This window comes from Bidens hawaiensis, unplaced genomic scaffold (genome assembly GCF_021521415.1).
Source record: "Bidens hawaiensis isolate Kalapana, Puna unplaced genomic scaffold, B.hawaiensis_p1.1 tig00005152_1, whole genome shotgun sequence".
Taxonomy (NCBI): Eukaryota; Viridiplantae; Streptophyta; class Magnoliopsida; order Asterales; family Asteraceae; genus Bidens; species Bidens hawaiensis.
In genome coordinates, this window is record NW_027491329.1 from 1,066,288 (window position 1) to 1,078,085 (window position 11,798).

The 11,798-nt window shown below is 35.3% G+C and overlaps 1 protein-coding gene across 1 annotated transcript; it reads right to left on the bottom strand.

Moving 5' to 3' along the window:
• Window positions 1-508: 508 nt before the first annotated feature.
• On the bottom strand, window positions 509-1,033 carry LOC143629093 (uncharacterized). Its single transcript, XM_077098456.1, has one exon. The coding sequence runs from the start codon at window positions 1,031-1,033 to the stop codon at window positions 509-511; it is 525 nt and encodes a 174-aa protein (XP_076954571.1).
• Between the last annotated feature and the right edge of the window lie 10,765 nt (window positions 1,034-11,798).

An 11,798-nucleotide genomic window follows, 5' to 3' on the forward strand; every position in this document is an offset into this window, starting at 1 on the left:
GGGTTTCTCCCATTTTGTAATAGTTTCAATCTTGGCCGGATCAACTTGAATTCCTTTCTCGTTTACGATGTGTCCAAGGAATTGCACTTCAGACAACCAGAATTCACACTTCGAGAATTTTGCATATAGTTTCTCCTTCCTCAACGTTTCAAGTATGGTTATTAAATAGGCTTGATGATCTTCCTTCGTCTTTAAGTAGATAAGTATGACATTAATAAAAACTATAATAAACTTATCCAAGTAGGGCTTGCAGACTCGGTTCATCATGTCCATAAATGCTGTTGGAGCATTAGTGAGTCCAAAAGGCATAACAGTGAACTCATAATGTCCGTATCGAGTTCGGAATGCTGTTTTTGATATATCATCTTCTTGCACCTTCAACTGATGATACCCGAATCTCAGATCAATCTTAGAAAAATAATTTTCCCCTTAAAGTTGATTAAAAAGATCATCAATCCTTGGAAGTGGATATCGATTCTTGATCATAACTTTGTTCAATTCTCGGTAGTCAATACACATTCTCATCGACCCATCCTTTTTCTTGACAAACAAAATTGGAGCTCCCCCAAGGTGAAGAACTTGGTCGAATAAGTCTTTTCTCCAATAGTTCATCTAATTGCTTTTTCAGTTCTTTCATTTCAGTCGGTTCCAGTCTATAGGAAGACTTTGCAACCGGAGCTGTTCCTGGAATTAAGTCTATTCTAAATTCAACTTCTCGATCAGGTCGGATTTCAGGTAGTTTATCGGGAAATACGTCCTTAAATTCTGAAACAATCGGAACTTCGTCCATCTTCTTAGGTTCAGGTTCTTTAATTACGTACGCCATGAATGCTAAGCAACCTTTTCCTAAGCAATGACTCGCCTTGATTTTGTAAATGATTCCAATTCTGCCAGCTTCTTTGTCACCAGCTATTCGAATGATTTTCTTATTCAGAGTTAGTATGTCTATAGCTTTTTCATTATAGAGGATTCGAGCTTGGTTAGCGGCTAGCCAATTCATTCCTAGTACCACATCAAATCCTGCTAATTCCATAGGTAATAACTATACTGGCAACTCATATCTACCTAAGGAAATATAACTATTTAATACTTCAGATATGTGGATTAAATTTCCATTAGCTGTTTCTACTTCATAATGATTACTTAACTTAGCTCGATGTTCGTTCAATAGACTACAAAACTTATTATCTATAAAACTCTTATTGTCTCCAGAATCAAACAATACTCTAGCATAAACATTATTAATAGGAAACGTACCAGCAATCACATTTGGCAATTCTCCTGCCTTTTGGGTGTTTAGCATAAATGCACCGGCGTTTCCCTTTTTCCTGTCATTCCTGGCACCGCTTCCACCGGCGCCACCTACTACCGGTTTCCTCTTAGTGCATTCATCCCTAAAATGACCTTTCTCTCCACAATCGAAACAAACAATCAACTTTTTCCTGTAGTCCTCCTCTTTATGACCCGGTCTTTTACATAATTTGCATCTAGAATACAGGTCAAACTTGCGAACATCCACCTTTGGTGTTGGCTTTAGACATCTCCCCTCATGCCTTTTACCACAATTTTTACACAATGGTCAATTAAACACAGTCGACCCTTCTCTACCTTTCTCAAACCTCTTCTTACCATCACTCTCTGTCTCTCTCTCTCTTCTTCTCAGCCACATTCTTTCTTTCCTCGTCTCAGTTTCTTATCATACTATCAATCAAATAACCGACTAATTCAATGGCATATTCAGTTGTTGCGGGCAAGTGTGATCTCATGTGATCACGAATCTCCTTAGGCAATCCATAGATATACCAGGTCACTTTGTTGTATTCTGGAATGACCAAATGGGGTACAAGTCTGCAATACTCAAGGAACTTGGTGTTATATTCCTGGAGATTCGTGCCAATAACCTTGTGATTCCAAAGCTTTGTCTGAATCTGATAAATTTCGTGGACTGGGCAGAATTTTTGCTTATTCAATTATTTAAAAGTGTTCCACTCAAGATTATACAAATTATCCCTACCTTTCATCTCTATCAGAGTGTTCCACCATTCCAGTGCTTCTCCCTTAAACATCTGGGATGAATACTGAATGCTCTTTTCCTTGGTACATTTGCTAATTATAACAATAGACTACATATCTTCCAGCCAGCGGAGTGTAACGATCGCTCCTTTATCATCATAAAATTCCTTTCGCTTGTACACATGGAAATCTTTAAACGTACAATCAGTGTTGACCTTGATTCTTTTCACTTTGGTTGGTACATGATCAGCAGTCGAGCTCTCATAGCCCTCGTCTTTCTTTTTTTTTTCATCTTTTTTTATCTTTGATTCTTATCTTTTCGAATGAACAGTTACACTACGGCTCAGTTGTACTTGTTTCATTAATTTTTCCAAACTTTTAGAGTTTGTCGTGTGATCTTGAACCATTTTTGTTAGAGGAGTAAGAGCTTCTTTGATCAGTGGCGTAACTGCTTTTATCATCTCGCGGATACCCCCAACATATTCTTCTGGTATTGATTTATTATTAATTTCAGGAGTTTTGGCTTTATCAGCTTGACTCCCTTGGCTTTCGTTTCTTTGATCAAACATTCCGTAATTCAGCAAAATATACAAATTCAAAACATAGTACACACAATCTTTTATTTCTTTGACAAACATATTACAGAGGGACGGAAAAATAAAACATGCTTAAACAACAACATTTTTATATATTCCTGATCCCTAGACCATTTCTTGACAAGACTTTTCATCTTATCGCATTTCTTTATAATTTTGTCGCCTATCCTTTTGTCTTCTTAACCTTCTCATTCCTCAGCTCGTCCATCACCGAGTTGGGTTAATTTGGATACCCCACTGGTGCGGATGCAGATGGAAAAAGATAAGCAGTTTCCCTCGAGTATTGGTGAGGATTCGCCACGTAGGCTTGCATCTCTTCGTCGACAATGTTTGTACTATAAAATTCCTCAACAAGACGGGCTTCTTCCCGTATTTCGTTTGTCTGTTCAGATATCGTAGGTACGGAACCTCGGTATGGTGGAAAGTTAGGAACCTTAGAATAATTAATTGGCCCATGACTGGGTCCTGCTATAGTGTGTTGGTTTTGATAATCTGGTGGCGATGACCCAAAGTGCCACATATTCAGGTTGGAGTGACAGTCCATCCAAGTAGATGATTCGGTGCTAGTTTCATGTTTAATTCTACTTTGAACCTCCATGTCCCTAGAAGGATAGTAGGTTGGAGTGTCAGTCAGCGGAATACCTTCCGAAGTGTCGCTCGATATTTCTATCGGCATTTCCTGAAGCATACATCAGCCGGCTTCCATAAGCCAAATATAGATCTATTTGATCAACTGGATACATTTGGTTCATTGGGTTTGTCGGTATAGAATTCATCGGGTTGTTCTGGTTGTTCAGATCAGCAGAATTTGAGTATCCCGGATTAGTCAGATATACCGATGCAGTTGGTTGCTTAGGAAAAAAAATTAGTACTAGCCTTATCAAACGGCTCAGACTCAGGTGCAGGAGTCGATCGCCTTGCTACTCGGCGCTTCTGCCCGTAGTAGTTCGTGTACGACATCCGCACATATATATACTTAGGGATAGGTAGAATACCAATCATATCTTATCACTACTTATCAGATAATTGGTTAAAGCTTAGCTACTAATATGTTAATACCTAATTCGCTGAAACCGATGACTTTGATACCAACCTGTCATACCCTGACTCAGGGCCTGGGTGCGACGTCCCGGGTTGGTAACTATTTTCTAAATATATTAGAGTAGCGGGTTCATTTTAGTGGAAGTGTTATAGGTTAAAATACTAATTTACATTGCAAAAATTCTTGGGAACTTAATACCTAAGTTTTCGGTTACAAAACAGTGTTATTTATTATTACAAGGATTTATATATTCAAAAATAGAGCCATCACAAGCGATCTTCTATCATTATGACTCTAATCCTTGTATATCATCCATCATCACCTAATTACCTGCATGGGTTGGAAAAACACGGCAGCTAAAAGCTGGTGAAACGTTGACTCGATAAAAAAGTTTATAACAGTCGTTAAACACAAACTCGGTTTTCTGTTTCACAGTCTCAGCAGGAACGCCTGTTAATCCCAGGATTTGTACCACTTCCCTACACACACAATTCAAAGGTTCCCCGACTACATAGCCCTTGTTCGAGGACAACTTTCCCCTAGGCTATGTGACCCTATTGGAGAACTGGTTATGACTGACTTGGTTTTGTATGCCAATTATCAATTATGTATGGATCCAAACACATGTGTATTTGGTCTGAGTTGCTTTTTATTATCTATTTTGTATTGTAATGATTTTAGAGGAAAGTAATCTCATGCAATAAACTACCTGTTTACTACAAGAGTAAAATCATTTCAGACCATAAAAGGTTATCATATTCACATTGTGTTATCAGTTCGGTGATATCAGAATCATTTCCTTAATATGCTATTAACCTATATTTCTAATAGGTATACATAAGTATCTAGATGGTCTATCTTATCTTATTCAGCAAACTTTAAGTCTGTTTCAGTTTAGAAGACTCGAGGTCTGATCCATAGACTCGAGGCCTGATCAGCAGACTCATAGGTCTGACCTAACCTTAGTAGAGTTATATTCGTTTTAGGAAAATACTTTGTATTTACATATGACGTTTGGTATGGGACGCTTTGGCCTAATAGAGTCTATCACGTTGGCAAACTTCTCCAGGTAAGTAAACGGGTCCCGCGTTTGATTGGGATGTATACGAATTACTTACCTTAGGCAAGAAGAGTCTACTAATGATATCCCCCTTCCAGATACTACATGCCCGTCAAAATATAGTTTTGATAACATTATTTTTTGTGGAAGCAATGTCTTTACTTTGTAAACCATTATTTGGAAAACATTTACTATTTAACGACTATACCCTTAACTAGGTTCCAATAGCTATATAGTAAAGTAACTTAAACATAATCCTACCTGAGTCAGCTACTCGGGAAAAAGAACTAAGAAATTCGGCAGTGTGTCAACTCGTGCTTCATTCAACAGCACAACAGATCCTATAACAATGTCTCTGCACCTCGTTTCTTTGGAAATCAAGCCCTCAGAACCTCGGAACACCTCGGTACGCATTCCTAGGTTAACTATGTGACAATGAGAGTGAAATGGGATGAATGGGGCTTGGACCCATAGCTGCCCTTTAATACTTGAGTTTTGCAGACCATCGCGTAGCGCGATGGGCCTTCCTTTATGGCCATCGCGTAGCGCGATGCTGCAAATCACTAGAACGTGCCACGTGTTGACACGTGGTTGGACACATGTTTTGGATTACTTAACCTGGTCATCGCGTAGCGTGATGGACCAGTTGGGTTGGCCGTCGCATAGCGTGGCGCCCCCCATTTTCTTGATTTGCTAAACGCTTTGTCGCGTAGTGTGAAGGTGCTACCAGTAGATCATCGCGTAGCGTGATGAGTCTCAAAATTCAAAATTTTCATTTTTAGTCTTTTAACTTTTAAATTTGACATTTTTAGCCCAAAATTTGATGGGGTATTATCACGGTGTAACAAATACGTACATACTTATGGCAATTGACTATGTTTACAAGTGGGTTGAAGCCCAAGCTTTGGTCACCAACGACGCTCGAATTGTCATGAAGTTTTTATGACGTTGTTCACTCGTTTCGGTACGCCAAGAGCTATTATTAGTGATCGTGGTACTAACTTTTGCAACACAGTAATGGAAAAGGCATTGGCACGCTACGAGGTCACATATCGAACTTCCTCCGCGTATCATCCTCAAACAAATGGTTAAGTTGAGAATGTGAATAAGGGAGTGAAGAGGATTTTAGAGAAGACTGTGGGAACGAGTAGGAAGGATTGGTCAGATAACTGCATATAAAACACCTTTAGGAACTGTTTTTATTTTATATATTTGTCAGTTGGTGTAAAATACTTTAATTGCATAATATCTATCAATTTTTGAGATATATTATTAGATATGATTTGTTGAATTTTTGCCTTTTCCGTTCATGTGTGAGAGAAGGAGATACTGTTTTCTGAGCACGTTCGGAGTAGGAGGGCATTCATGGAAGAAGTCTTTGGCATCAAAATTCACGCGTATGTTACCAGCTAAGCCTTTTCCATTATCTAGCATATTTACATTTATTTTTTTTTTTTATTTTTAGACTTTTAGTATCTTGTAGTCCGACTTTATTTTTAACTTTATTTTTGTTTTTAGTCGTCCTTATCCTTGCATTAAGGATAATACAAAATTTAAGTGTGGGGATAGGATATTTAGGCCGTACTTTAAATTTTTAATAATAATAAAAAATTTTAAAAATAATAAAAAAATAAAATAAAAATTAAAAAAGTATATAAATAAATAGAATAAAAACATTAAAAAAAATGTCCCTTGAATATAGATATTTTTTGCAAATAAAATGGAAAAAGATAGTAAAATCAGGAATTGGTATTTCAAACTACTAATAATAAGAGATAATAATAAAGAATGCGCACTAAGCTTGGAATGTGTTAGTAGACCCAACTAGTCTTGAAAGATTTCCCATTGCATATTCTTAATAGACCAAATTAATCTTAGATTTTGTGGGTTGCTATCCTAAGTAGGGATAGTGAAGCTAAAATTCGATAAGGCATAGGGAGTATTACCATAAGCTGACTACCCTAAGGTGGTGATAATTTAATGCACTTTAAATTAACACACTGTTCCGTTTTATGAAAATAAATAAAGAGTGGTGGCGCCCCGCAGTGTCCAATTTTATATGAGCTTTAGTCTTTAATTATATATTTATAGGTTAAAGATGCCTAAGTGCACAATGAAAAAAAAAGAAAAAAAAAGGAAAAGAAAAGTTAAAAACTTACAAAGTATTCTAAGAATTGGTTCAAAAAGCAAAAGTGAGAAAAGTTATCTGCTGTAAAATGCCAAAGAAGCATACTCAAAAATAGAAAAAGAGGCCAAAGTGCACATACTAGACGAGACTGAGACCTTATGCGTTACCAAAGGGATGGTGACTCTAAGGATACACTATTGGGGCTCGAGGTTTTTAGTTAACAAATATTTCTCATTCCTTAGGGAATGTTAATGAATGAGGGTTAACATATGTAGTTTCATTCGTTAGGGGATGCAAATGAATGACTTAACGTATAGGGATGAATGAGAGGCTCTTTCGTTAGGTCCGTCTAATGAATGAGGTACGAATACTTCATCGTCTATAAATACCCTGTAAGCTATTTCATAATTAGCAGAGTTCTTATTTTATCACGATTCATCCTATTACTCTGTCGAAATTCTCTCTCAACACACACAGTTCATACACTTAACGTAATCGAGCCTAAACGTATTCATATCAAAGACTAGATCTATTGTAATGAATCAGACAATGTTCTCTCAAGTGGTATCAGAGCCATTCGTCTGATTGAATATGTTAAGGACATAAATTAACATCAATTAGTCTCTAGTTTGTGTTTTAATTGTATCAGATTAGTATGGAATTGATTACACACTATTCGAACATTGAAATCATTCAATTGAAGATTATAATGATGACAATTGATATTGAATTGGTTCTAGGATTGTTTGCAATGATCTACTAAACATCTAAAAGGATTTAATTGCATTAATTTGGTGTTTAAAAGTATTATTTTGACTCTCTGCGCCAAATTTGAAGTGGTTATAGACAATTAAGTGTTCGGATTGATTTGGATGGGTTCGGAATTGATTTGCGAGTGTATTGAGTATTGGATTGTGTGATTTGGATAAGTTTGGTGAAGTTTGGATTGGTTTTGTGACATTTACGATAAAATCAGGTACACCTTAGTATGTATTCATCGATTAAACAATTAACCGCTTATTACGTAATGAACGAATGATTAACCAAACTGGTTTGGTTATGACCCAGATATACCGGGGGGGCATCTATAAGTGATATACGTTTAATATAAGCCAACATATTAATATTATGGCCTTAATACGATAGCAAACCAGTTAAACGAAAGAGAGTTACAAAACAAGCATTGTATCATCCGTTAAGCCGAAAAAGTTTTACAAAACTCTTAGTGGGAATGTTTTAAGCGATCCATGAAAATAATTTTGATTTTTACAAACAAATACTATGTTTTTATAAATTTACACAAAAATAGCCAAAAAAAACACTCGTTTTTGCACTGTTTATCGTACCCGCTATATTTTTTGTGTCAAAAAACCAAACCTGAAACAAATTTGGACTTGGGATTTCACGCTTGTGCACAAAAATCAAGGCTTGTGGGCCAAAATAAGGCCCAAATGGGACTAAATAATTCCCGGCCGCCAAGCCTCCCTAATTTATTACTATTGAAGTTCCTTTAAGAATTAGCCATAGTAGATATTTTAACCACAATTCTCCAAAAATTAACACCCAAGTTCTGCTGCTCTTTCATACCTTCATCAAAACTCTAGGTAATTTTGCATTTTTAATCATGTTTTTCAACTTGTTAATCATGTTTAATATCATATAAACGTAGTTTGATTATAAAAAATCATTCCTAACCATGCAAAAACCTTAAAAATGGTCCAAAAACATATTTTGATTATACATATGGTTAGGAATCAGAATCACACTCTTTTTTGGCCATAAACACGGATTAAAGGGTTTAAACAATGTTTTACGGTTCAACGATTTGGTTTAATACCCTAGCCAAAACCCTAAGTTTCGAGGCTGCCATATTGATGAAATATACTTGGTTTGTGATATAGGACCTGCACTTAGCTTACATAGAAGCCCGAGAATCCGGAAATTGGATTAGGAGAGCGAAAACGTGCGAAAACCGCAAGGTAATGTCGAATTGCTCGATTACGAGCTGTTTAGGATTCGATTTTTATGTGCATATTGTTAGGTTATAAAATTTTGCAGGGACATCAGGGACAATATGATTGAGTCTATGGTAATTTTTCGTTGATCCGAAAATATTTGGCGAATTTATTACTGAATTGTGACGTTTAATTGGGAAAAATACCTAAATTACTTGAAAATTAAGAACTTTTTTGGGGAACTCGGGTTTGGTATAATATGATCACATATGAAATTTGGGGTCATTTGGAAAAGCATAAGTATGCCTTATGGATTCGCGTTTATTCAAGTTTTCATAGTCGTTTTGTCTCAAAAAGGGTATTTGGCAAGGTTGTTAGATTCTGGAATTTTTATAGATTGTTTTGGGAAGTATTTGATAACTCAGGAATTTTGGCGGATTTTTCAGAAATCGTTTGGTATAAACGGTCAATTTTCAAGCAAAATATAACATATAAAATGATTTTTTATATATTAATAAACCAGTAAATAATTCTAGAAACATTTTTATAAAAATCTAAAAATTTTAATTGATAAGTGGCTAAATTTTCATAATATAATGATAAACGGATAACTGATTATGCTAATTTAAAGCTTAAACAAATTATATTTTAATAAAAACCGATGAGTTCGTGATTAACAAACCTGTGGGAATATCAGAACATCAAGAGTGATCAAAAACTATATTTTTGGATTACTTAAGTAAAAAACAAAAATTTTGTGATAAATCCGGACAATTTGGGTGAATTGTGCGTGTTTTTCTCCAAACCAAACTGAATAAATGGAAACGAGCCCCGTAGCGAATTCAGACCCCTAAATTGTGATATTTCTTTATAACTAAATCATTTTATCAACTAGCACGTTTACCCAAGCTTACATCCCCATACCTGTTTTCTAAACGAATAAACGATCAACTTGGCCTAGCTGGTGAAATGGGGAAACTGAGCCAAATTCAATTTTAAATATTAGACATTGAACAACATCACAATCTAAGTCTATTGACACTTTCTGGGCATAACAGCTATACCCAGATTAGATATACAGCCCAGTTTAGTATTTAGATTATAATAATATTAAAATACCCAATAATAAGCTAGACAAACACCAATTATATTTGTTTATAGATGATATAATCATAGTAAATAAATATTAACACTTTCGATATTTGGAAAAAGGGTTTCTAAATACAATGCACTTTTGAAATAAATAAATCATATGGATGATTTATATTTTGAGAGAAGACACTTCATATTGTTATTTAAAGTTGATTAAATAACTATATGTAAGGCCTATTATATTTGCATGTTACATGAACCATGTTATGTTACATTTTATAACAAATAAACATAACATAGACTTTATAAAATTAAAATTTGGTTTTGAATTTGAGAGGGAGCCATAGTGCCCCCCCACCCCCCCCCCCCCCCCCCCGCCTCTCCTTTTTTTTTTGTCCTTATTATCTAACAACATGCAAGAGGGTTGATAGGTCAAAAGTGTGGTGCATTTTGGTTGCATCTATTTTGATCTTTCCCTAAAGAAATCACACACACAAAAAGAGCAACCAAAACTCTCTTTTTCTCTCCATTTTTCGGCCAAAAGGAAGAGAAGAAGAAAGGTTTTTCCAAGTGTAAAATCCTAGAAATTGAAGGGTGTTTGTTGGAAGCTTGAAGGGTATAAAAGCTTGAGAATCTTCTTCTTTGAGGACTAGCCATTCAATCATCATCTTCTTCATCTTCCTTTGCTTCTTGAAAGCAACTCATGCATGAACATCTTATGGTTTTTCATATTGGTAAGCATGCAGTTCGTATATGGATCCGGGTTTTGGGTTTTACATATAAAATCAGTTTTGTATTCATCTAAATAACAAGATTTAAAACTATTTTATCCGCTGCGTTTTTCATATAAATTAGGTTATATGACTTTGTTAATCTTGTTAAAACCCAGCAATGGCATCAAGAGCCGCTTATACGAATGCATGCTTTAATAGACTAAAAATTTTAAATTTTTATGGTGTAGTTCACCATATGGCCGAAAGTTTTTTTTTTAGTTTTGGTTACCCCTTGGTTTTTCAAGATTATACTTTACATGCATGTTGTAATCTTGAAGAATTAAGTCATTTGGATGATTGGTTATTTTGGTTGGACAAAACCCAAAACTTTCGGTTTGTTAAGCCTTGGCCGAATGTTTGTGAGGGGGGAGGGGGGGAGGGGAACCATTTTAGACTTGTAATACTTGCATGTTTGGATGTTTATTGGATGTTCATAACCTAGCCTTGGCCTTCTGTTTGGATGAATATTTGTGTTGTGGTTGTTTGATTATTCAATATGGTTGTAATATTCTTTTATTTGTGTTTGTAATCTATTTATTTATTTATTTCATATTGGTTTGTAATAATAAGTAGATTAGTTGTATTTCTTTTACTATTAAAAAATGTATTTGGATATATTTTGTAAAAGAAGATGCAAGAAAGGAAGGCCAAGTAAAAAGGAGGAGTCACTACACAAAAAAGGACACTTGAAGCATTTGGATGCGGGATCAAGTGGGAGTTCACCGACATGAGCCTTATGTCATTTTGGTCCCTTAGGAGAGACTTTTTGGCACACTAGTTTCGGTCAATAAGTGTTGCCAAGATTAGGTGGCTATGGTTATGAACTTGTGGTTGTTTATTTTATGCTTGCTTGGTTGATTTACATTTTGTTTTATCTTATTTAAATATAGATAGTTAACAACTTAAAATCAACAACTTGTGTAAAATTGGTTCCTTAGAAATCGTTAGGTAATAAAATTGGTTTTATTAAAGGCTAATGATTTCACAATAAAATGGGATTTTTTTAAAGGAACTTTGAAAATGGGTTTTCAACTAAGTACCATACATTTGAATGCATGCAAATGCAAGGCATATAAATTAATTTTCAGTCTAGAATTTAGAAAACAAAAATCCCTTTTATAAAACAAGTCAAACACCAT

Bases quoted from the DNA above. Each gene is read 5' to 3' on its own strand.
- LOC143629093 (XM_077098456.1), bottom strand. From the start codon at position 1,033: ATGGAATTAGCAGGATTTGATGTGGTACTAGGAATGAATTGGCTAGCC.